At 37.4% G+C, this 27,484-nt stretch overlaps 1 protein-coding gene across 5 annotated transcripts; it reads right to left on the bottom strand.

The window, feature by feature from the left end:
- POLI (DNA polymerase iota) lies at positions 1–26,829 on the bottom strand. Of its 5 annotated transcripts, none has more exons than XM_047826706.1 (10): positions 26,602–26,816; positions 25,125–25,235; positions 22,534–22,698; positions 19,478–19,630; positions 17,221–17,457; positions 14,805–14,983; positions 13,228–13,319; positions 10,350–10,480; positions 3,424–3,629; positions 1–1,013 (listed from the first exon to the last, which is right to left on the bottom strand). In XM_047826706.1, exons 1-10 carry the CDS (start codon positions 26,747–26,749, stop codon positions 198–200), a joined length of 2,238 nt encoding a protein of 745 aa, XP_047682662.1. In that variant the 5' UTR covers positions 26,750–26,816; the 3' UTR covers positions 1–197. The 5 variants fall into 5 exon arrangements, with proteins under 5 accessions (XP_047682662.1, XP_047682664.1, XP_047682663.1 ...); XM_047826708.1 differs by lacking the exon at positions 26,602–26,816 and adding an exon at positions 25,406–26,582; XM_047826707.1 differs by lacking the exon at positions 26,602–26,816 and adding an exon at positions 26,379–26,582.
- Positions 26,830–27,484: the final 655 nt, after the last annotated feature.

The following is a 27,484-nucleotide window of genomic DNA, read 5'->3' as shown; positions in this document are numbered from 1 at the left end:
TTTCTGTTATAAATATTTTTATGTTTTGTGCCAGAATTTACTTCCCATTACTACACTTGCTTTTATCTGGAACATCTTATATTAGATTTCTACATTATTGAATACCTATTAGTGTTTAATTTAGAGGAGCTTAATAAACTGCTAGATCTGAGAACAATGGCCTTTCCTTTGCTTTCTAGACCTTTTTCTGAACATGCTTATTTATGTACAATGTGGAAATCTGATCCTGTTCTCTTCCAGTGTGCCAACAGCTCTTTTTGTACCTCTTCTGGTAGTTCATAGAAAACTTCAGGATCAATGTCAGAAGGAAAGGTAATTTTCTCATCAGTAGAATCTTGCTCTCTATTTTCTGGAAGTCCTTCATGATGAGAGACTGTTGCTAGTGGTTCCTTATGGCTATCTGTAGTGTGGTTTGTGGAGAAAAGTTGCTCACTCTGCAAATTTGGAAATGAATGGAAAATAGATACAGCGGGGTTTGTATGTGAAAAGTGAAATCCTTGAGATTCTTTAGGTCCTTGACTCATTTGCTCATCTTTTAATCTACTGTCTAAATAATGTGAATAATCCTTTTGGCTAGACGGAGAAGAGCAACTACTGCTACTTAAACCTGATGTTCCTGGTTCACAGGAAGAAGACATCTGTTTGCTACTGGATAAATGATCTTTAGGATTTAAGGGACTATCTTTCATTTGTTTTGTAGAAAAGAAAGATAATACTCCTCTAGAAGCATGTAATGGACAACTCAAACTTTCTTTGCCTTCAAGTTTTTCTCCAGATTTTCCAGAAAGGATTTCTTCTTGAATATCTACTGGAAGTTCCTTAAAGACTTCTTGGTCAATACCTTCAGAAAGTGACCAGAGTGGGAATTCATCAGTGTCTTTTTCTTTAGAAAAATGTGTAGTATCTACTGGAGCTTCCCCAGTTCTTGTACTTTCAATTCTTCCAGATGGTAGAAAATCCCAACTTGTTTCTTTGTCTTTGGAAAAATCTTCCACATGAGTGTCTTTCATTTTCTAGAACACAAGGATAACACAGTAGTTTAAGATATCTGGTATCTTTTAAATATTCATACTGCTGAAGCATGACTATAGCCATTATCTGACCAACATGTTTCTATCCTACTCAATAATTTCAATTCTTTTGGCCAGTTCCAAAGAACTAGAGATGATAAATCCACCATAATTAGTCACACTATTGTGTGCATTTTTATTCACTATTCTAGGGAGAGGTTTCCTTCCTAGATAGCATTGAGCCAGAAGATAGGTATGTGTTTGGAAACTTGGAAACACACATTTCCAATTCTGTGGATAAAGGAATGATGGCCTAGAAAATAAATGATTCACCTACAGGTATCATTCATAAATAAATGAAAGAAAGAAAGAAAGAAAGAAAGAAAGAAAGAAAGAAAGAAAGAAAGAATCAAGGACTGGTTTTCATACAATCCCTATTCTGAAGTGTAACGTTTAACAGAAAGAAAAAAAAATTTTCTATGATAAAAATCCAATGTCAGTATTAAAATGTTAACACTGTTTACATTTACATAAAAATTCAAAAACATCTTCAGCTCTAATTTGCATAATTTGTCTTTAAATTTTTAAGTTTTTTTTTTTTTAATATTTATTTTTGAGAGAGAGAGACAGTGCAAGCAGGGGAGGGGCAGAGAGAAGGACACACAGAATCCAAAGCAGGTTTCAGGTTCTGAGCTGTCAACACAGAGCCCAATGCAGGGCTAGAGCCCACGAATAGCAAGATCATGACCTGAGCCAAAGTTGGATAACCAATGAGTCACCCAGGTGCCCCTAATTTGCATAATTTTTCTATGTAAAGTTTTTCACTTAAATTTTCCCTCCAGTTTTGAGCACCATGAAAATGTATTCACAGTCAAATATAACTCAGGAAACATCAATACAACCATAACTTCAAAAAAGTAAAGGAAGAGATCTGGCACACTATATTTACTGTATTCCACTTATATTTACCTAATACCACTATAAATTAAAGTCTTACAATTCTGATTGTACAGATTAAGAAGTAAAAAACGGGTGCCTGGGTGGCTCAGTCGGTTAAGCATCCAACTTCAGCTCAGGTCATGATCTCACGGCTTGTGTCATGAGGCCCCACGTCGGGCCCTGTGCCAACAGCTCAGAGCCTGGAGCCTCTTCAGATTCTGTGCTTTGTCTCTCTCTCTGCCCCTCCCCCGCTCACACTCTGTCTCTGAAAAATAAACATTAAAAACAAATTTTTTTAAAGAAGCAAAAAATAAATACCTCCTTAAATTTCAGTTAATAAAGGGAATAAAAGGGCCACAGGAAAAAAGTAATTTGAAGAGGGTACTAATTCATTATTTCTGTAACAGTATTCTGTTCTCATTTTAAACTTAAATGTAAATGAAAATATTACTGAAATTATACTAAACATTAAAACAAAGAAAATAATAAAATCATTTTAAATTAACAGTTAACTATAGGCAAGAATAATTTAGTAAAATATGATTATTTTCTAAAACATCCCATATTTAGTAACTAGAGGTGTGCTAAATGGCCGTATATATAGGCTTTTGTTTTTAGTCACCTGAAAATATGACTGGCCTCTGCTTCTCTACTGCCACGCTCTTAATTTCTACAACTGTAGAATCAGTAGTTGTATTATATCAATCTTGCTATCAAAATTTAATATAATTTTAAAACTAAGAAAATGTAAATACTTTTTTTTTTTTTTTTTTTTTTTAATTTTTTTTCAACATTTATTTATTTTTGGGACAGAGAGAGACAGAGCATGAACGGGGGAGGGGCAGAGAGAGAGGGAGACACAGAATCAGAAACAGGCTCCAGGCTCCGAGCCATCAGCCCAGAGCCCGACGTGGGGCTCGAACTCACGGACCGCGAGATCGTGACCTGGCTGAAGTCGGACGCTTAACCGACTGCGCCACCCAGGCGCCGAAAATGTAAATACTTTAACAAAACATTGGGGGGACACTGGTAGCTTATGTATAATTTTTATTGTCAATATCTGGAAATATTTTCACATATTAGCTAATCATCATATTCCTCTTTTTGTACCTCTTCTGGTAGTTCATAGAAAATTTCAAGATCAATGTCAAAAGGAAAGGTAATTTTCTCATCAGTAGAATCTTGCGATTTTCTGTTAAGTCTTTCATGATGACAGACTGTTGCTATTAGTTTCTTATGGCTATCTGTAGTGCAGTTTTTGGAGAAAGGTTGCTCCAAACTTTTGGAAGTTAACACTCCCAAAACAAGGAACCTCCATAGTGGTTTTCTCTTTTATCCAGTGATGCTTATGTAATGGGTACAATATACGAGTAAGTCATTTGAACAATATTATCTGGAGGAATTTCTAAATTGTATCCATGGAACACAAACTTAGATTTGTAAATTAACCACACAAATCAAACAGTGTACTCACAAAACTGCGCTTGCCAGAGCGGGAAGTTGTCGATAATGATGGTGTTAAATAATAATCAATAGTCCCTTTCTTAGCAGTAGTTAATGCTTTAAGGTTGCAGAGGCACACACTTAAAAGGGTAAGATGAAATGGCATCTTCACATTCACCATATTTCGAAAAAGTTTCATAAGTATATCAACCATTGGAGTCATCACATCATAATTTCCTAAATAAAATGTTTGACAAGACAATATCTAAGCACACTGTATCATAATCAATATTAAAAGCTGAATCTAATGTATACTGCTTCGATTAAAAAGTTAAAATCTTAAATAGGTATCATTGAAAACACCTTGACATTATATACTAAACTGAGCCAACCTAAACACTAAGACAAAATGCCAAATGAGTTAAAGTTTTCAAAAGATTTGAAATACAGGACTTCTGGTTATGGAAGTGTCATGAGGTAAGAAAACCGTAATAAAACTTAACAAAATTGGGTGGCTGGGTGGCTGAGTCAGTTGAGTGTCCGACTTCGGATCTGGTCGTGATCTCAAGGTTCGTGAATTCAAGCCCAGCATCGGGCTCTAGGTTGACGATGCACAGCCTGCTTTGGATTCTCTCTCTGTCTCTGTCTCTGTCTCTCTCTCTCCGCCCACCCCCACCATGCTTTTTCTCTAATTAAAAAAACTGGAAAAACAAAACTGAACAAAACTGCCCAAAACAGCCATTTTGAGGGTCTGGAAATGAATGAAAGGCAAATGAACTGAGAACTTAGATAAGAAAGTACGAGACCGCAACCTTACTGGCTGGGATTGTTCATATCTTCACGCAGCAATCCTGCCAGGTGAGGCTGGCTGTGAAAGCCAGCAGCTCTGTGGCCAGAAAGGACAGACTTGATTTGAGGCAGAGGCAGAAGCCCAGTGAAGCGAATAAACCTGGTAGGAAACAAATGGGGAAACTGCATAGCACTCTAGCCTGAGGTTGTAGTTGTGACTGGAATGAGCAAAAACATCAGTGGACCAGCCATAAATTTACCCAGGAGATCTGGAAATGAGAGAGCCATAGAGGGACTGGATAAGCTCTCCTCCCAACCCGGCCGACTGGGAGACTGCATGCACATGAAGGGGAGGCCAGAGAAGGCCCAAGCTCTCCACACGGGACTGAACAGAATGGCAACCAACATACACGGAAGATGCAAGTGGGCTACAGAAAATAAAAGCCCCTAAGGCAGAGCTGAAAATGGCCTCACTTTTTTTTTCTTTTTTTTTAATTTTAGAGGGAGAAAGAGAGAGGGCATAAGCTGGGGAGAGGGGCAGCGGGAGGGGGAGGGGGAGGGAGGGAGGGAGGGAAGGAGGGAGAGGGAGAGAGAGAGAGAGAGAATCCCAAACAGGTTCCATGCTCAGCGCAGAGCTCCATCCTATGACCCTGGGATCATGACCTACACTGAAATCAAGTCAGATGTTCAAACAACTGAGCAACCCCGGCACCCTGAAAATGGCTTAATTTTGTAAAGTGCTCTCCAACCCATGCACTTATCTACTGACAGAAGGTAGAAGCCTTTCAGGCTCTAGCATTCAGGCAAAAGCTTTGGCCAGTCATTGGCTAACTACTAAACTATGTAGACACAGGGGTAGCCTAGAAGCCAAAATAAATTTTTTTTATTTAAAGTAAAAAAGAAAAAGAAAGCTAAGCAGAGAAATCAGAGGCTGCAAATCACAGGGGAGGTAGATTCTGTGGCTTAAGTTCAGACAAGTTAGAAAAGAAAAAGGCGGGGGGGGGGGGGGGGCGGGGAGCCCACAGGAAAAAAAATCCAAATCTAGAGTTGCTAAAACCCATTATCTGAAATGTCCATTTTTCAAACAAAATATTACAATACGTAAAGAAACAGGAGTGTGATCTAGTCAGGAGGAAAAAGCAGTCGGTAGAAATTGACTTTGAGTTGGATTTAGCAGACTTCAAAGCTGCTACCATGGACATGTTCAAAGAATTAAAGAAATCTATTTTAAGGAATTAAAGTAAAATATGATAGACTACCAAGAAAGGAGAATCTCATAAGGAAACAGAATCAAACACACAAATAAACAAAGCGAATAGCAAATCTAGAGTTAAAATTACAGTAATCAAAACAAATAAAATCACTAGATGGGCAACAGTGGTTTGGATAGCCGAATCAAGAGAACTTGAAGGCAACTCAATAGAAATTATCCAATCTTGGGGTGCCTGGCTGCCTCAGTAGAGCATAAGACTCTTGACTTTAGGGTTCTAAGTTTGAGCCCCACATTGGGTATAGAAATTACTTCAAAAAGTAAAAATCTTAAAAAAAAAAAAAAAAAGAAATCCAATCTGAAAAAGGAGAGAAAAAAGACTGAAGAAAAAATGAACAGAATTGCACATATCTGTAGGACACTATCAAGCATATCAACATATTCACAATGAGAATCGCAGAGGAGATGAGAGGGAAAAAAGGGCAAAAAAGAGTTTTTGAAGAAATAAGAGCCTAAAATTATGCAAATTTCATTAAAAAATTAATCTACAGAATCAAGAAGCTCAGTAAATCCCAAGTAAGAAAAACACAAAGATTCCATACTTTTAGACACATCATGGTCAAACTGCTGAAAAACAAAGAGACAAATGACCCATCACATGAAGGAGAATAACAATACAATTGTTGTTATAGTACAGTACAACTCAGCTCCAAATTCACCCTTCAGTACCTGCTCTGATAATGCTTAGACTCTTTAAAATTTTCTACATTGAATATGATACTAAGTTTTGTCATTGGAGAACACCAGAAGACCACTAAAGGAGAAAGGCAGATTCTCTTCCTGGATGTATTGCCATTTAATTTTTCTTGCTTCCATTCATTACATGGTTTTTGGTAGTACATGTGGGCACATCTAATAGTGCTTGCCATATCACACACATGTGGAATGCCCAGTCCCTAAGCAACCTCGAGCCCAAGTCTGAGCTTAGTGACTATGTACCATGGCACTACCAACTCAAACACCATACCTACCAGGAAGTGCCCCAACTCATTCTGCACACTCACCTAACTGCCTTGACTTAGGTGGTTGCTTCCTCCAGCTCTTCCTATGCAGGCACCATCCCTTCCACCTTTGCACTAGCAGAATACAGATTTCTTCAGCACAAGTAGCCACTAGCCTCAGCTTGCCTGCATCCTAAAAGGTTGGTAACAGAAGCCCTCCCAACATGAACACTGCATACGCCAACTCATGCACTGCCTCACCAGTAAGCAAGCTCCCACCATCCCAACTCCTTCTGTGTGCCCACCAGCTATCCACAGATCAGAGGATGGTTTTCTCCTCACCCAGTAACTATGGACCAGCTCTGGGCCAGGGAATTCAAAGGATTTCTCTACCATCCAATGTTCTGCAACCACACCTTCTCCTTGAGGGGTAGGGGGACTCTCCTTTCCAAGTTTGTCCTTCCCTGAGCACTTTTCCTCAGTCCTTGGGTACCTCTTAAAGGACAGTGCAGAGCCTGCTTGGGATTCTCTCCCTCCCTCTCTCTCTGCCCCTCCCCGATGTGTGCACTCTCTCTCTCCTTCTTACAATAAATAAACAAACATTAAAAAACAAACAAAAAAAGAGTTCTCTTTATACCTTTAGAGTCACTCCCCATCATAGTTTAATACTTTTGTGAAACTTTCTCTATGCAAATTTTTGTGTGGTTTCTCTCTCTTGATTGGAAGGAGGCTGATAACACTATTAATTGAAAACTCTTTTCTCACCATAAATAATGGAAACCAGAAGACAAGAGAATAGTATATTCACAGTATGGAAGGAAAAACTGTCAAGAATTATATATCCGGACAAATTGTCATTCAAAAATGCTGTGTTGGTAGAGTTTTCCATACATTTTAGTTACGGAGAATGGTTTGATAGTGTTGCTCAACTCTTCATTTCAAACATAAATGGTGCATTTTCCAGGACAGACCATATGCTAGGCAGTAAAATTAGACTCAATAAATCTGAAGACTGAAAATACTCAAAATATGTTCTCTGATCAATATGAAATTAAAGTAGAAATCAACAACAGAATGAAATTTGGGAAACCATCAAATACTTGGAAATTAAACAAATTTCTAAACAAGATTGGGGTAAAAGAAGAAATCAAAATTAGAAGTAATTTTGACCTTAATGAAAAGGAAATACAACAAAAATTATGGAATGAAGCTAAAGCACTACTAAAAGGAAATGTATAATTTTAAACTTGAATCATTAGAAAATAAAGCTGTATAAAATAAATAATGTAAGCTTCCATCTTAAGAAACCAGAGGGGAAAAGGCAAATTAAAACTTAAAGCAAGAAAAAAGAAGGCAATAACAAAGACAGGGCAAAAATACATGAAATAGAAAGTAGAAAAACAACACAGAAATCAATGATACCAAAAGTTGGATCTTAGAAAAGACAAATAAAACCTGAATAAGGCCTCACTCGGATAAACCTTTGCTAGAATGATAAAGAAAAAAAGAGAATACATGAATTGCCAAAATCAGGAATGAAAGAGGAGACATCACTATAGATCCTACAAAAATTAGAAGGATAATAAAAGAATACTGACAACTTCATGCCAACAAATTAGACAACTTGGATGAAATGGATACATTCCTGTAAGATTAAAAATTATGAAAACTGACTCAAAATAAATACAAAATTTGAATAAACTTAAAACAAATACACAAATCAAATTCCTATTTTAAAATCTTCCCACAAACAAAAGCCCAGGATCATGTATAGCCAAAAGAATTTCAAAAAAGAACAAAGCTGGAGAACTTACACTACTTAATTTCAAAACTTACAACAAAGTATCAGGGTAGCACTGGTAGAAGGATAACCATATAAATCAATGGACTAAGCATATAAAGAAAGAAACACTTCTGTTGTCAGTTAGTTTTTAACAAAGGTGCCATGACAATTCAAGAGAGAAAGGAGTCTATTTAACAAATTCTGTTGGAACAACTGGATATCCATATACAAAAGAATGAACTAAGATTCTTACACCATACATAAATATTTACTCAAAGTGGATCTAAGTGTAAAGCTTAAAACTATAATTTTTTTTTTAATTTTTTGAAATGTTTATTTGAGAGAGAGAGAGAGAGAGAGAGAGAGAGAGAGAGAGAGAGAGGGAGGGGCAGAGAGAATTCCAAGCAGGCTCCCGGCTGTCAGCACAGAACCCAACGTGGAGCTCAAACTCACGAACTGTGAGATCATGACCTGTGCCAAAACCAAGAGTCAGACGTTTAACTGACTGAACCACCCAGGTGCCCTTTTTTTTTTTTTTTTTAAAGTTTATTTATTTATTTTGAGAGACAGCACAAGCAGGGGAGTGGCAAAGAAAGAGGGAGTGAGAGAGAATCCCAAGCAGGCTCTGAATTTCATGCTGAGCCGGACGCAGGGCTCAGTTTCACAACTGTGAGATCATGACCTGAGCCAAAATCAAGAGTTAGACACTCAACCGACTGAGCCACCCAGGTGCCCCTAAAACTATACATTTCTTTTTTTTTTTTTTAATTTTTTTAAATGTTTACTTATTTTGAGAGAGAGAGCATGCACGAGCAGGCAGAGAGAAAGGAAGAGAGAAAACCAAGCAGGTTCTGCACTGTCACCACAGAGCCTGAAGTGGGCTCAATCTCACAAACCATGAGTTCACGACCTGACCCAAAATCAAGAGCTGGATGCTTAATAGACTGAGCCACCTAGGCACCCCAAAACTATACATTTCTAAAAGAAAACACAGGAGGAAATATCTGTGACTTTTGGGTTAGGCAAAGAATTTTTACATAGACCACGAAAAGCATTATCCATAAAAGAAAAAAAAAAACCCAAAAACACAATGAAATACTACTACAAGGCCACAAGAATGACTATAATAAAATACACCAACTTATATTAACATGCAAAAAGCTATAATTTGTATATCATTATATATACATAATCATTATATCATTATACATACATTCTGCTCAAGAAAGTGTACCTAAAATAATGGAATAGATACCCTATAACAAAGAGAAGATATATCTTATCCAACCTAAAAGTATACCAAAGCAACTAGTATAAATAAATGAATGATGAAGTAAATGTCCTAAAAAATTAGACTTTTGATTTAAATTGAAAAAATTACTTTTTTCTCTTATTTTAGTTTGTAAAACTCTGAATTCTTATAATGATTACGTATGTGAATACTTTTATAATTTACTATAATTTAAAATAATTATTTTTTAATGTTAAAACTATGGCACTATGCCATATACCATTTCTGTATGAAAATTATAAATGCTAGATAAATACCTGGAGATGTTTCCTCTACTTTTTGGAAAAAATATTAGTATTGGAAACATTAAAGAAATTAAACAGAAAGAAAAAAAAAAAGAAACTGACAACACTAAGTGTGAAGAGAATATGAAAGCCTAGAACCTTCATGCATTCTTGGTAAGAATACAAATGTTTATACTCACTTCAGAAAACTGTTTGGCAGTTTCTTAAAAGTTCAACTTAACATACAACCCAGCAATTCCACTCTCTGTAATCTACCCAAGATAAACAAAAACATATATCTGCCCAATGAATAGCATGCAAATGTTCATAGCACCATTTTTCATAATAGCCAAAAAATGGAAACGACCTAAATGCCCATAAAAAAGTTATCTTGAATCATGTAACACATTATCATAGTTTTGTTTTCTCTGTACTTGGGGAACACTGTTAACTGCAGCTTTATTTTTATTATCTATTAAAAAACAACAAACAACAAAGTCGTTCTGTGAAAATTCCTGATATAATGAAGGTATTTAATAGCTAACTAACTCCCTGTGAAGACTCTCCATCTTTGGGCCATATTGCTAATTCAAAGTTTTTGTTTTTGTTTTTTTAAGAGTTCAATCTGCCAATTAAATTATTAGAAAAATTTCCCAAACCTGTCCCTAACTTCTGAATTACATGCGATGGAATAGGGCACTGACGACTCTCACGGCTACAGTGATTCTCAGGTGAATACCGACGGATTATTAATCTTATTGTATGTGGCTTCCTTCCATCTTGGCATACTCTAAAAGTAGAGAAAGTGGAAACAAGGAATCAGAAAAGTATTACTTAAAGTTTTTTTTTTTTTTTAACCTAAAGGTATCACCGTAACAATTATAAACATAGTTGATAACTAGGCAGGAAGCAATACAAGTGTCTGAATAGTCACCAAGTCTATGCACCAAAGCTCTGAAATCTTAAATGTTAAGGCTCTCAGGCCTCACTCAGAATTGAGGGCAATCAAGAACAGAAATAAGATACAATTACATAATTATAACAAGCCATTTTTATAATTCAAATCCAAACATAACTAAAAGCAATATATTAAAATCAGCAGGAAATCTAAGAAACTAAGAGAATCATTCACTGACAGAGGCAAATACATGAAAAATGACAGATTTTTTACACAGGAAAAAAGGATTACAAAAAGAAAAAAATTTTAATGAGATAATTTTGTCAAAAAGCACTCCCTGAAAAGATCCAAGGAGACAGTAATACCACCATTATATGGCAAATTAGAGTAATAACTTGAAAGACCAATTATATGCCACATTTAAGAAAATAAGTACACGTACATGCATCTTAAAAAGTGTTTCATTCAAATGGTCTTGGTTTTAGTGTTGAAAATAAGTTTTAATGAGATACAAAATTCACTTAAAAAGCAGAAAATCTAATTACTAGAATAAATGTCATTAAAAAATAATATTTTCTTTTTTATATGTATGGCAATGTATTAAAAATCACAAACACAAAATACAAATATTGTACATTGTTAAACATACTCAAATTGAATTCTGAACTGGAAAATTTGGATTTTTGTAAAAAATAATTTTTTCTCTTATTTTTCTTTCACAAGACTTGATTGTTGCCTTACTAAAATAATAAGATATCTTAAATGGTTCCTGCAAACACATTACTAGTTTAAATACCTTCCAGTTAAGCGTCTTCTACTAAGTCATTATTCAAAGAGTCTGACTTGGTTCCTATAACTAATTAAGATATATTAAGAAAAGGTCATATTCTAAGCAAGCTTGAACTAGTGCCCAGAGGATGGGTTAAAAATTATGTGATTTTAGAGGCATCTGGGTGGTTGAGTCGGTTGAGTATCTGACTTTGGCTCAGGTCATGATCCCACGGTTAGTGAGTTCAAGTCCCAAGTCGGGATATGTGCTGACAGCTCGGCGCCTGGAGCCAGCTTTGGATTTTGTATCTCCCTCACTCTCTGCCCCTTCCCCACTTGCGTGTGCTCGAGCTTGCTCTCTCTCTCTCTCTCTCTCAAAAATAAACATTAAAAAAAAGTTATAAAAAAATTCTATGATTTTACATCTCTTACATAGCTATACCATTAGTTATATACTCTTCTAGAAGAAAAACACATTCACACAAACACAATTATTTTTTTGCCCGTCACATAGATGGTATTATATCTCAGTCACTGAAATAAGGGGCCATGGTGTAGAGGGAGTGGCAAGCAGAGGTAAGGAGAAACGGTTCACAGTTTCTCAGTAATTCACAGTATTTTTTTAAGTTTATGTTATTTTGAAAGAGACAGAGAGAAAACATGGGGGGGGGGGGGGGGGAAGAGAGAGAGAATCCCAAGCAGGCTTTGCACTTCACACTGAGCCCAATGCAGGGCTCAATCTCACAATGGTAAGATCATAACCAGAGTCAAAATCAAAAGTCAGACACTTAATCGGCTGAGCCACCCATAGGTGGTAATTACAGGTTTAAAGCATCTAGTCTCATTTCTGGGCTGGTTCTTCTGGGCTGTAAAATTTCTGTGGCTTCTCTACCTGCAGAACTCTTGCCAATGGCCAGGCATTTCACAGCAGTCTTCCGTTTAGCTGAAGCAAAGTGGATGACCCAGTTTCAGCAGCATACTCACAGGCCCAGCCTGAGTTATATCACCGGAGCTGGGTCATTCAGCCAGCCGCAGCCCAGGCAGCAAACCATGCGCTCTGGCTCTGCTCAAGACATGAGAACCACACAGCAGGTGACAGCAAAGCTGTAGGAAATTCTCCCTCATCAGTTTACTGACACAGTCATCTAAAACCTTTCTCTCTAGTCATAGTTACAGTCATTACAGAAGCACAGATACCCAAAAGTGTTAGACCGCTGACACCTTACTTTGAGAAATCAAAGAAATGGGAGGCAAAGAGATCATACTCTTGTATGGAATACTGAGAAATAGATATATGATAGGAAAGGAGCATCAGAAACTAAGCATCTTGTTCCATTTATGCTATGCTATTCGTACACTCCTAATCCCAGCCGACACTTTCATGTCCTTCCAGACCAGTGCCCCGCACACACCGCCCTCACTCTCCCTGCTCACGCATAGCCCCACTTAGCTATTCCTTTGTCTGACTCCATTTTCTTTCACACAGTCTGAGGCAAAGGAGATAGAAGCGTTCTTCTACTCTCTCCATCACTGTTCGTCTGAATAATTTCCTAACCTCAATCATCACAAATTTGTAGGTGTAGAGATTCTAGATATCCATAAAGCCCTCTTAGATAACCATGAGCAGCTTAAGATCCAAAGGATAATCACAATGTTACTAAAATTAAAACTAATGTAAACGGATTAAATTTAGTTAAGAGTATATGTCCCTATATTTGCAACAGTTTATAATGTAGAGAAATTCAATGATAAATGATCACTCTTTATACTGTTCAGTCTCTAGTTATTCTATAAATTCTAAGAATATCAAGTATACTTTCTATATACTTTACACAGAATATATAGGATGATATGGCAAAATGGAAAATCACCTGTTCAAAAGACTGGCAAGTAGTTCTTCAATCTTATTTTTAGCTTCAACTTCCGATGAACATTTTTTAAATGAATCCTCTTCACTAAAGGACTACCAAAGAAGCACAAATAGGGATTACTATAAACCCAAATAAGCAAGTCCAGTTATGAGCGTGGATGTCAAATATTCAGTACATTCTTTACTAATTTCCCTCTGGTGCTCAGTTTGAGCCATTTAGTTCACTTCTGTATGAGCTCTTTTTATCTGCAAGTTACTGTACTCCACTAGAAAGCTCACTGGAAGTCAAGAAAATTATAAAGCTCTACTACCTGGGGCGCCTGGGAGGCTCACTTGGTTAAGTGTCTGACTCTTGATTTCGACGCATGTCATGATCTCACGGTTCTTGAATTTGAGCCGATTCGGGCTCTGCACTGACACCACAGAGCCTGCTCGGGATTCTCCATCTCCCCTCCCCTGCTCATGCGTGTGTACGTGTGTGTGTGTACGCATGCATGCTCTCTCTCCCTCTCTCTCATGATAAACAACAACAACAAAAAGCTCTAGTACCAACTCCAACCTTTATTCTATGATTACAGTAAAGCTCTTAATCTCCTAGCACTTGAATTTGAGTTTAACCTTGGACATGTTACTTAACCTTTCTAAAGCACATTATCCTTATCAATTTTTTTGTAATGTTTATTTTTGAGAGATAATTGTAATTATTTAGTAATAATTTACTGAGTAATTATTTTTCAGAGAGAGACAGTGCAAGCAGGGAAAGGGCAGAGAGGGAAGAAGACACAAATCCAAAGCAGGCTCCAGGCTCTGAGCTGCCAGCACAGAGTCCAACTCAGGGCTTGAACTCGCTAACCGTGAGATCACGACCTAGGCCGAAGTTGAACACCTAACTGACTGAGCTACCCAGGCGCCCCCAGTATCCTCATCTTAAAAAAAGAAAGAGAGAGGGAAAAGGTATGAACAAATAATAGTACTACCTACCTCAAAGCTTTGTTGTAAAGATTAAATGGGCTAAGGTATGTAAAGCACTTAGTAAAGTGCCTGTCACATAGGAAAAAAAAATCAATGTTAACTGGGTGATTATACCTGTCTCTATATTTCTTAAATCATTAGACTACTCAGAAAACAAGGTTTCTTAAAAACTGAAATATTTTAGCTAATGTATACAATAAAGTCTGTTAAAAATTAAGTGGCATTGGGGCGCCTGGGTGGCGCGGTCGGTTAAGCGTCCGACTTCAGCCAGGTCACAATCTCGCGGTCTGTGAGTTCAAGCCCCGCGTCGGGCTCTGGGCTGATGGCTCAGACCCTGGAGCCTGTTTCCGATTCTGTGTCTCCCTCTCTCTCTGCCCCTCCCCCGTTCATGCTCTGTCTCTCTCTGTCCCAAAAATAAATAAACGTTGAAAAAAAAAATATTAAAAAAAAATATTTACTAATCTAATAAATTAGCCTTCTCATAGGAAAGTGATCATGTACTCAACCTAGTAAGCAAATTAGAATAGTAAGAACATAGTACTAAAACCAGAAATCTTTATCTCAAATAATGTGCCAACAATTATAATAAATATCATTATCACATACCTGAGGTGGTCCTGAGGGTGTCACAGGAGAGTTATCCTCTCCAAAACTGAGCTTCTGAATACGCTGTGCAACTGAAATTCCTAATTCCTTTTCTAGTATTTTGGATGAAAAGGTTTGGAGATCACGCACACTTCTGATACCCAGAGCTTCAAGACGTTTGGTAGTTTTATAGCCAATACCTAGGCAAAAAAGAAATACATACAGTGTTACAGTAGCTTTTCTCCTTAAAATAAAGCTAATTCAAGTATATATAATACACATCTTTCAATACCATCAAACACATCTTTCAATACCATAATGAATATTGTGCTAGGATTAAATTTTATTGAAAATTAGGCTGTCCTTCTTCTATTCAGGGTCTCTTAAATGAACCACTTCCAAAACCTAACAACCCTAGTACAACATAATGAATATGGAGATAACCAAGAAATGCTGTCTTGATAAAATGAAGTATTTATCACCTGTTATATAACACTTTGGAAGTATTCAAGAGTCATGGTTATTATTTATGCAAAGAAAGACTGTCACTAAATAAAATTAATTAGCATGTGCTTACTAGCTAATCTGACTCCTGCATATATCACACATTTATCCACAAGTCGTATCTGCCAATATTTACTTGCCCAAATACAAGAGCCATAAAGCAAATAAATAAAAAAATCTACTCATTGGCAAAACTCCTAGCAAAAGTTGTTGCACTAACACTCAGTCATAGTTTATCACCTTACCTGAGATGTTCAGGTAATTTAGTGCCCCTTTCTCTTTTTTAAAATATTTATTTTTGGGGGGTCGGGGGGGAAGGACAGCATGCCAGAGAGTGTAAGTGGGGGAAGGACAGAGACAGAAGGAGAGAGGGAGAGAGCTGTCAGCTGGAAGTCCGAAGTAGGGTCTATCCCACAAACTGCGAGATCATGGCCTGAGCTGAAATTCAGATGCTTAACCGACTTAGCCATCCAAGCACCCCTCTCTCAATTAAAAAAAAAGAAAAAATTAATTCTACAGTCTTCTGATTTCCCTGCACAGTAAAAGAAGTAAATCAAAGCCAACTGGTATGGAGGGGAAATTATTAAAGTGGAGTAACAGGAGGGTGCCTGGGTGGCTCAGTCGGTTAAGCGTCCGACTTCAGCTCAGGTCACGATCTCGCAGTCCGTGAGTTTGAGCCCTGCGTCGGGCTCTGGGCTGATGGCTCAGAGCCTGGAGCCTGCTTCCGATTCTGCGTCTCCCTCTCTCTCTGCCCCTCCCCCGTTCATGCTCTGTCTCTCTCTGTCTCAAAAATAAATAAAAATGTTAAAAAAAAAATTTAAAGTGGAGTAACAGATATGTTCACAGCTGAAATAAAAGAGGGCTGGCAATTTGGCAATAAGGAAGAGAAAGCCTGTAAAAAAAGAAACAAATCCAAGAACTCAAAAAATAAAGCCAAGTAATAACGTTATTTATGACTGTATCAGTATAGTCCTTAATTTATTACAACCTGACACAGTTAACTGTTGCAGACTCAGAAAACTGCAAGCTATATGAACAAAAACGTTTGTAATCACACATACATGGATTAAAAATATGAAGTTATGACATCTGAAGGTTCAGTTGTCCTAAAAATTCATTTCCACAGAATTCTATTATAACATCATATTCCCCAGCAATGCCATAGAAATGAAGTTTAACACATCCCTTATTAATGGTCTATAAAAACATAAGTATTTGATCTTCAAAGACAGAAATTTGCCCCATGCCCTGAATACGTCACTAACCGCCTCAAGAAAATTAGTTTCTTCATCTTTAAAATAAGAACTTGGTAGGGGCGCCTGGGTGGCTCAGTCAGTTGAGCGTCTGACTTCGGCTCAGGTCATGATCTCACGGTTAGTGGGTTCGAGCCCTGCGCCGGGCTCTGTGCTGACGGCTTGGAGCCTGGAGCCTGCCTCAGATTCTGTGTCTCCCTCTCTCTCTGCCCCTCCCCTGCTCATGCTCTGTCTGTCGCTGTCTCTCAACAATAAATAAATGTTAAAAAAAAAAAAAAAAAAGTTTTTTAAAACAAGAACTTGGCCTAAATGCTTTGCAAGGTCCCTTGTAGCCCTAATATTTTCTATATAATCCCAAAGCAGAGTTAGTAAAAGACCAATGCCCCTCTCCAAATGCAGTGTACAGTATAAGAATATGAAGCAGGGACTGGAAATAAAGGACCACGTTTCCAGGTTATAACTTTCATGATCATATTCAAACTATACTAAAATAAAGTAGGTGAAACTAGAAAAGCACTTTCATAGATTTCCTAATCCAGATTCCCTCCAGAGAACATTAGGGTTTTGGGTTTTCTCCAAGAGCCAAGGATACAGGCTGTAAGAATTAATTACATGTATCTACAATTTTGAAAATTAAAGAAATGCAATTAATGTATACTTTTCAAATATATATGTCTTACCAGGCATTTCCTTTACATGGTTCAAGCTCTGAATGAGAACTTGAGAACTTTCAGGTAGTAAGACTGTTTGTTGATTTGGTTTAAAAACACCAGAAACTAATTTTGCCAATAATTTATTAGAAGCCACTCCAGCACAGCCAGTGAGACCCAGTTGATTATACATGGCTTCCCGCATCTCTGCTGCAATCTGAGATCCAACAAGGAGTCTGACGTGCAAGATGTCATGCAGGTTTACATCTATAAAAACAGCCAATGTCATTACAAGTCACTACAAAAAAATCTTAATTTTCTTCTTTAGAAATGAGTTTAAAAAAGGCACAGGGCTTAACCTACATCCAATCTCTTCCCCCACAACACCACCATACTGCCGGCCATTTAACTCATCTGTTTTGTTCTTCATAGGAATTCTGTAAAGTAAATAACTACCAGAAGTGAATTCCAAGTGACTGCTATAGTGAATGCATCTTGGGAGTGCTTAACGATTAACAAATGTTTTTTTAATTGTTTATTTTTGAGACACAGAGAGAGAAAGTGCAGAAAGGGCAGAGAGAGAGGGAGACAGAGGAAACGAACGGGCTCTGTGCTGACAGCGGAGAGCCTGATGCAGGGCTTGAACTCATGAGATCATGACCTGAACCAAGTCAGACGCTTAAGCGACTGAGCCACCCAGGTACCCCATCAGTAGGAATTTTCTATGAGAGATCAAGTTTCTTAACCTGTTAATCATTAAGGGGTGCCTGGGTGGCTCAGTCAGTTAAGCGAACGACTTCAGCTCAGGTCATGATCTCACCATTTGTGAGTTCAAGCCCCGCATCGGGCTCTGTGCTGACCCTGAAGCCTGGAGCCTGCTTTGGATTCTGTGTCTCCCTCTCTCTCTGCCCCTCCCCTGCTCACACTCTCTCTCTCTCAAAAATGAATAAACATTAAAAAAAATTCCTACTGATATTAGTAAAACTTTTACTCATTTTTAACTGTAAGCAAGCATAAAAGTAAAAGTATTACATTAATAAGAGAGCTAAGGGGGCGCCTGGGTGGCGCAGTCGGTTCAGCATCCGACTTCAGCCAGGTCACGATCTCGCGGTCCGTGAGTTCGAGCCCCGCGTCGGGCTCTGGGCTGATGGCTCGGAGCCTGGAGCCTGTTTCTGATTCTGTGTCTCCCTCTCTCTCTGCCCCTCCCCCGTTCATGCTCTGTCTCTCTCTGTCCCAAAAAAAAATAAACGTTGAAAAAAAAAAAATTTTTTTTAAAAATAAGAGAGCTAAGATTACAGCTTTAAAGACCTGAATCAAAACATTACACACAGTAACTAGATGTGCTACTGAAAACAATTCTGAATCTGTACATAGTTTGAGAGATCTTTTATGAAAAGTGTAGGGAAATTATACAGAAACAAATTTTCTTGGGGGTGAAAATGGTATTAGAATTATATGAGACAGTCCTTATTCTTAGCAGTATTTACAGATGAAGTGTCACGACACCTGCAATTTACTTTTAAATGGCTCATCAATCAACCATCAATCAATAAAGGGGGAGCAAGATAAAGTAAAGGTAGCAAAATAGCACTGAGTGTATCTATAAGGAATGGTATAATACGTGTTCTCACAGTACTATTCTGTCAACTTTTCTGTAGGTTAGAAAAAATTTTTTAACAAAATCTTGAAAGGAAGGATTTATGAAGAATTACATTTTATTTTCAGGATATAAAGCCTAGCTCTCTGTAATATGTACTAACAAATACTGAATTTACTTTAAAAATTATTCTATTCAGTCCTTATAAGTGACAACAGAGCACAGGTACAAAAGACACATGAAAAGCTTCGTGTTCTCTTCTAGAAGAGAGCTATAGCTCTACCTCCTTTTCTTTACTATCAGAGAGGCAGGGAACTAGACTAAGAGGACACACATGCTGAGATATAGGGGCAAGAAGGTCAGGGCAAATCTACAAATGCAGAGTAGTGTGTCTTCCATGTGGCATGATATAGAAGTCACCAGCAGAGTTACAATATTCATTGGGGCTTACTGAAGCTTATTTTCAAATGTAAATATCTCTGGAAACACCATCAGTCATTCACACTTTAATATGTGAAGGAGATGGACCATAATTTTAATCATTTTAGACAGACCACTGAAATATGGCTATACCTCCAACAAAAGACATAAAATTTTCAGAAAGATAAAGTCCATTCATTAAGCTCAGTGAACTCGGTGAACATCAAGAAATGTAGGCACTTTTAGTTACTAAATAAAGAACTGACTTACACTGGTCATTATATACATGACCCCACACAGTCAGTGCTGAAAGTTCACCACTTTGAAGCTGCTGTCGTCTCTTCTCAACCATCTCTGTTAGATCCACAAAGTTTTCATCAAATCCCAGTCTCTCAACAACTGGACTAAATTCTTCCAACAACTCTAAATTGAAATAATAGTGGTGCACCGATGTTAACTAAGGCCATAACTAAAATAGATGTAACTATTTTATGCTTAAAAATACATCAGGTATGTTAAAGATTTCACCCTTCCGCAATATCTTTTAAAAAGTCCTCAGTTAACTGGGAGTTTCTTCTGTACCACATTTTGAGTAAAGGCAATATTTTCCAACAAAGTAAGTCCAAAATGACATTCCCTGGGCAGATGCTCACAGCAATAGATTTAGCTCAATCTCCTATACCTAAAATTTCTATACCTATAGTACATTAAATATTAATGCTTATCGTTTATTATGATCTTGAAACAGTGGGTCAAAAGAATAAATTACAGTCAGCCTAGAAAAGCAGAAACAAGTAATAATATATTCCACTATATTTTCCACAAGAGTTTTAAAAAGACAAAATTTAAAACTTCCAATTATTACTGAATCAAAAAGAAAAGTCACTTAATTTTCAAAATATACTACAATGTAAGATTTTGACCAGTCATCCCCCAGCTTTTTCCTCAAGGGTAGATATGGACCATGACTTACATGTATTTGAATGTCCACCACCTAGCAAATACCCTGTCCTTAAGTCAAATGCAATCCAAATGAAAATCAGGCCCTATAGGTTATTCACAGAAAATATATGTATAAATGACCAAAATATGAAAAGATGTTCAAACTTAGTCATAGAAAAATTCAAATCAAAACAATGACTATTTTTTTCACCTATCAGGCAAAATCTTTACAGTTTGAGAATATGTAACATCCATATATACTAGCAATGTGCTAGGAAAACCTCAAGTGCAACATTCAGCAGTGTTCAAAATTTTAAGTGCAACTTACCTTTGATCTAGAAATTTACCTCTAAGAACTTACGCTATGGGTATCTCCATAAAAGTATGACAGAATTTCTATATGAAAAAGTCTCCTGGAGCATATATTAGGAAGAGCAGAAAGTTAGTTAACAGCCTAATAATCTATCACTATCAGGAAACCATGTACTTCATCTTCCAAAATAAGAAATTTTTTGAATGAAAGGAGGTGCTATTAATAATAGGACAATAGGAATAAAGTGGGACATACTGTCTTCATATCCCTAAAGGACAGGTTAAGTACGGAACAAAATACAATGTAGTACTGCACAGGTATTGAAAAGAATGAGGAAGAGTTACATGAAGAGGCACAACGATGCATAACCTCTTCTGTGTACACTAAAAATTATCTTAATATTCATATACACACAATTTTGCGTAGATGTACAAGTGACATTTTCGGAGTATAGTCTTGTCTTTTCTGCTTAGCTATCCTTTCTTCCCCCTTTCTCCCATTTCACCACTGCCACTTCCTCTCCAGAAGTTAACTAAGTTAAAAACCTAGTATATATCCTCTTGTTTCCCTCGTTTCCTGTTTATATATAGACATACATACCTTTTACTCAACAAGGAATATCTCTCAGAATCAAATAGTATACCACCAATGCATTCTTTTTAATGACTATATAATATTCCATCATAGAGAAGTCTTAGTTTCTATTGCCATTCTTATCCTGATGAGCATTTGTTTTTGTTCCATATTTTTACCAATTACAAACCATGCTACCATATTTTGTACATATGTTCTCACGATTTTATTTCTATTGGATAAATTGCCAGAAGTAATATCACAGGGTTAAAAAACATAGTATCCTTAATTTGAAAAAACATTTCTGTATTTCTTCTTTAAAAGCTGTACTACTTTATGTTTCTACTTTTTCTCACATTCTTTATTTTTTGCAAGTATGATGGACATAAAATAATCTTACTAATTCAAATTTCCTGAGCCACTAATGAATTTGAGTATTCTTTTTTCACATAATTGTGGACATTGGGTTTGTTCTTTTTGTCAATTGCCTATTCGTATCTTTTGTCCATTTTTCTGAAGTATCTTTTCCTTGTATATTTGTAAGGGCTTTTGGATATTATACTTAACACATTCATCTGAAAACTGCTACAATTAAGAACAAGCAAAAACAACAGCAGAAAAGATAAACAGCTGGTTCTTATACATTTTTAAATTACATATATTTGCGGTATGCCAGTACAAATATATTTCACAGTTCCTATAATTTACTAAAACTCTAAGATTCAAACCCAAACCTTAGTATGGAGGAATTTGCCTATATTGTAGTATTTAGTATATATATATGTATAAAATCCAAGAAAAAATTAATAAGATACCCATTATTTTTGCTAATAGTTCTTAACAAATCAGTGTTTAATTATGTTAATCAAACATTCAGAAGCTTCTCCCAACTGTTAGCACATTAGAGTACAGCATATGCATAATTCATTTAAACTTGGTTTTAAATTTAAAATGAAAAATATTTGAGGGGCACCTGGGTGGCTCAGTCGATTAAATATCTGACTCTTAATTTTGGCTCAGGTCATGATCTCACTGATCGTGAGTTCAAGCCTCACATCAGGCTCTGCACTGATGGTACAGAGCCTGCTTGGGATTCCGTCTCTCTCTACCCCTCCCTTGCTTGTGCACTTGCTCGCGTGCTCTCTCTCTCTCTCAAAATAAATAATTTAATTAAAATTTTAAAAAAAATTTTACTTGCTTTGGTATGTCTTTCCATTTTCTCATTTCCAAATTTTGCTTTACATTTTTTCTTGCATTTTTATAAACACCAATCACGACAGACTCCAAATTTCTTACAACTATACATTTTCTGTCAAGATTACTCATAACATAAAAAGTCATCCTCTTCTATATTTTTTAAAGCAGGCAAGAGCCAAAATAAAAGTTATTAGCAAAAAAGAAAGTGATTTATGGCATTTTATGTATTAAAAGATTCATGTAGTGAATGGGCATCCCATATACAAATTAATGCTGAAAGTGTATTGCCCATAATCTGTACCTGTAACCTTATATGACATCTCTCTGTAACGTGTCAAGTCTTCTCCATTAACTAATACCAGCTGTGGACATTTTTCTTTTGCATCTCTGACAGTCATAAGTTTCTTAACTCCAAGTTTCCTAGCTTCATAGTTGCAGGTAACCACCAAATATTTCTGCTGAACCCCTATAAAAAGTAAATATTTTATGAGAAAACTGAACAGGATTAAAGAAAATCTTAATATATTATTTACTAATTCCATAATTTTAAATTGTAATGCAATCTATTCTGATTAAAACGAAAAAGTGCTATTCGATTAAAAAGTATAGCCTCGGGGCGCCTGGGTGGCTCAGCTGGTTAAGTGTCCGGCTTGGGTCACGATCTCATGATCTGTGAGTTCGAGCCCCGCATCGGCTCTGTGCTGACACCTCAGAGCCTGGTGCCCGTTTCAGATTCTGTGTCTCCCTCTCTCTCTGCGCCTCCCCTGTTCACGCTCTCTGTCTCAAAAATAAATAAACGTTAAAAAAAAAATTTTTTTTTAAGTATAGCCTCCATTCACCAAGGTTCTATAAATAAAATTAACAAAAATTATCATAAATCAGTATATTCTCAGGGCACCTGGGTGGCTCAGTCAGTTAAGCATCTGACTCTTGATTTCAGCTCAGGTTATAATCTCAAGAATAGTGACATCAAGCCCCGCATGGGACTCTGTGCTAAAAGCACAGAGCCTGCTTGGGATTCTCTCTCCCTCTCTCTCTGCACCTACCCTGCTTTCTTCTCTCTCTCTCGAAATAAATAAACATTTAAAAACTAAAAGTAAATCAGTATATTGTCTGGAGTCTTCAGCAAAAAGATAGAAACAAAATCCTCCTAGGGATTTTTTTTCAGACAATATGAAACCAGATTAATTTATACTGAATTAACTCTTTATATAGGTCTAGGCTATGTTTCAACAAAAAATAAAGCAGATGAAAATAACTGAGTACAATTAATCACTGGTTTCTGCTAGAAAAACTTTCCGATGACTATAAAGCAATGTTCTATTATAAGTGCCAACCTACAACAAGCATGAAGGATCTCCTCCCAATAAATGTTGCAATTACTAAACTGTTCCCCAGAGTAATTTGCCAAAAAGATAAGGCAGTGAGGCATCATTAATGGGACCCCTCCTTATCAAAAATGACTAAATTATGACCATCTACAGACTACACAAATTCTCGTTTACTAGTGGTGGCTTAAGATTGCTGAAATTACTTTTCTCTTTACACAAGTTGACCATTTGTTTACCACTGTAAAAGTAGTGTTCATTAAAACACAAACATGTAGAAGAAAAAAAAGATTATGTCCACTCCACCAACATAAGACATTTGTTTCTAAAACTTTGATATTAGAAACAAGGCAAAGAAACGTTATTTCATATAAAGATTTATGACATATCCGATTATATACTCCACAATAGAAGCTCTGGGTCAAAAGTAGTGATTTAAGATTCATCAGTGAGCTATATAAAAATCAGACTGGTAAGTTCCTTAACTTAAAAAGTAGTCTCCTAATACAGAATTAAATTATATGGACTCACTACTACTATATGTTACCAGCCCAAGTTAAATAGTCACATATTTGTTGAGTATAACTGAAAGACTACTTTCCCTTTCTCCCAGAAACTTTCAGCATCACATTTCTCACTTCCAGATAATCATTCATCCCTGTGTCTTAATTATACTTTACTTTTTTATTAAGCATTACCTACATAGCATCTTATGTTACACTGCTACTAATCAGAAATGACTTTAGCAGAAAATTTTATAGACCCTAATCCTAATTCCTTGACACCCTAAGAATGAATGATTAATCCCTCAGGATTAAAAATCCTAGACTGATACTGGCACACCAAAAACTAGTCATCCCTTTGTTCTTCCTTAGTAAATCAAGTAGGCTGGGACGAATTGGGATTTATCAAACACAACCTAGGCACAAGAGGTTAGCAGCTGGTGAACCAGAATTGTTCTTTACGCTTATACTAAAAGATAAATTCTTACTACGTGCATAAAAGAAATTTTAGGAAATTTAAATGACTTTTCCAATTTAAGACATACATGTAATAGAAATGCTAAAACAAACCAACATATACAAGTAAACCCTCCACATAAAATCCCTCTTTGCCTTTTATTTAAAAAGATACCTGCATTTTTAGGAAAATTTTACACTCTATATGCCTCAAGTATTTAGGGTTCTGTTCAAAATCCAACTATTTTGTCATGTTACACAGTTCAAGAGTCAAAATCAAAAGGTGGTTGGATAGGTGAAAATGTCATTAGAATGTAATAAGACATTTTTTAATTTTAACCATTGAGAAAAAGACTAATAGCTTATGGTCTTTCTGTTTATGTGTTCAGTTGGCTATATACACTACTTGTGTAAAATTCATCATTTTCATCATTTATTAAATGAGGCTTAGAAATTTTACACCTACTAGAGAAGCCAAGTTTACTGCCTATGAAGTACCTTAAGAACTGCTTCCAAAATCTTTAACATGGTTAATAAATCAGAATATAATCAACATAGTTAATACTCTTATACAAAATGAAAATATTATCAATGTCCAGAATTACCTAAAGGTTTACCCTTCAGTTCCGGATTTGATATCATTTCTACTTGTGCATAAAAGCAATCCAGATCCACATGCACTATGACTCTGGATGAAGAACCTTCTTCTGGCACCACTTGACCATGAACCAATGCAAAATATGCAAAGAAATAGAAAAATATATTCAGGCTGCTTATCATCTCTGAGCAATTGGCAGTCCCTTAAGACATGGTAACTGAGAAGGAAGAATGAAGAATGATTTTAAGTTTCTTCCTAGATTTATGTGTCACAGCATCTAAAAATTACCGACACGAGAGAAACTCCATCTATAGGAGGGTCTTCAGTCCTGTGTACTTAGTATTTCTTTGTGCGCTGTATTTTTCTCAGGCTAGAAATAACTTTTGAGAGGGAAAAAATCGATAATGGAAGATGAAAGAGGTAATCCTATCACCTGGAAATTTATAATAAAGTTTAGATTAAATCGCAAGGGATAGGTAAGTTTAATGCTGATTTCAACCAACTTAAAAATTATCCTAAGTGGCATGTTCTTAAAAAAAAAAAAAAAAAAAGAATCGTTAAATACAAAAGGGCAGAATCCAGACCTTTGGGTTCCAGTAGACTTTATCTGGCACCCATATGAGGGCAGGATTATCTAGTTCAATGCTGAATCCCCAGTATCTAGGACAGGGCCTGGCATATAACAGACTACCAATAAATACTCGCTAAATTAAAAGAATGAGTAAATATTTCTTGAATTTGAAGAAGTAGCTCAGGTCATGGAGTGCGGAGGGGGATGAGAGAGGAGATTCCGGCTCTTAACCAATTAAAAACGAGGCAGGCTAAGTGCAATGTGGTATTCTGATCTGGATACTGGAACAGAAAACTAAGTGGAAAAAACTGGCAAACCCTGTATAGCGTTTGTACTTAACAGTATTATGCCAGTGTTCACTTCTCAGTTTTGACATATGTACATTAGATATCAACATAAGTGACATAAGATATTAACAATAGGGAAAGCCGCTTCTGCAACTTCTGTGAGTCTAAAATTAATTCCAAAAATTTAAAGTCAAACGGGGGAGCAGAAGGGGGCAAGGAAGAGCCTTGGCCTCAGGCCCTGGGGTTGGGCACTACAAGGTAGAGCCCTTATATTTCCAGAGGCCGAAAGTGGGTCCTCGAAGAGATGGCCACTGCAGATGTGCCTCGTTTTCGGTGCCGAGCCAAGCTACAGCCCCAACCTCCGCCAAGTGGGCGACAAGGTTCTCTACTTCTGCAACCTTACTCAGCCCCGGCGCCTCTTCGGCTATTTGAGGGATCACAAATGAACCCTGGAATAACAAACTGATTCGCCGATCCCGTCCTTAGCTGTTAACAGCAGGTAACGAAGGGCAGCTCTCTCTACCAAGCCGTGAAAACGAAAGGAACACAGCGAGGCAGGGACTGTCGCGCTCCAACGGCCGCCGCCGCCTCCCCTGGCCTCCGCCCGCCCCGCCCTTCTCATTTACACCAAGGGACGCCGCCGGGCTCCTCAGGCACCGGCGCATCGCGCGAGCAGCCTGCCTCCCCCGCCTCCGCCCGGTCCATGGCCTTAGCCGCGTCCTCTTCCTCGTCGCGGCCGGCTTCCTCCTCGGGCTCCACCCCCAGCTTCTCCATCCTGCCGCGGCCAAAGACAGCGCAGTTTCCGGCCGCTTCCGCCCCGTCTCCAGGGAAACCAGGGGCCGACCGCCCCCAGTCGCTTCGCCCTTGGCGCCTGCGCAGCCCGGGCCGACCAGCCAGTTGCCCGGAGGAACGCGCGGCCTGGGAATCGTTTAGTCCCACGTGCTGAGGTTGCTTCTCTCCCGGTTGAGGCCGGAAGTGAGGGATTACCGTCACAAACAGCTCTTTTTTTTTTTGTTTTGTTTTCTTGAGGTCTTCGGAGTTAGTCCCATGCCACAAATTTTAATTTTTTTTATCTTAACTGGGGCCAGCCTGTTCTCTCGATAACTGTTACAAGCAAAACTGGTAACACTTAAGACACTGAACTATTCGTGGTGATGGGGGGTAAGAGAAAGGGTGGGAATTATGGTAAGACCAAGGGGGCCGTGTGAACTGACATGATTAGCAAGTATGTTAAATATTGTTGCATTTTGTTGGTTGTTTGATTCAAAGACACTGACAAATTGGATCCCTGAATTCTTAATCATCTAAAGCGAATAGGATCGTGATACATGAAGTTTTGGAATCAGATAAAATTTCCAAACCAGAGCCTCCAAACTTGCTAATTTTCTGACTTTGGGCAGGTTGCATAACTCCTCTGAGTTTCGGTTTCTCCACTGTTGGGGGGGAACGTTGCCTTGAGTGTCTAGAGATTAAATAAGTGAATGAAAACATAGTTTAGTATTCCAATGT

The sequence above is a fragment of the Prionailurus viverrinus genome, chromosome D3 (assembly GCF_022837055.1).
Source record: "Prionailurus viverrinus isolate Anna chromosome D3, UM_Priviv_1.0, whole genome shotgun sequence".
In the NCBI taxonomy this organism is placed as follows: domain Eukaryota; kingdom Metazoa; phylum Chordata; class Mammalia; order Carnivora; family Felidae; genus Prionailurus; species Prionailurus viverrinus.
This window is presented reverse-complemented; position numbering and strand designations above follow the sequence as displayed.

Coding starts and splice junctions, on each gene's coding strand:
- POLI (XM_047826706.1), bottom strand. CDS start 26,749: ATGGAGAAGCTGGGGGTGGAGCCCGAGGAGGAAGCCGGCCGCGACGAG. Junction 25,236..26,601: donor GCCCGGCGGCGTCCCTTGGT/GTAAATGAGAAG, acceptor TTCATGGTCAAG/TGGTGCCAGAAGAAGGTTCT. Junction 19,631..22,533: donor GATGTCATATAAGGTTACAG/GTACAGATTATG, acceptor ATTTCAATTTAG/AGTTGTTGGAAGAATTTAGT.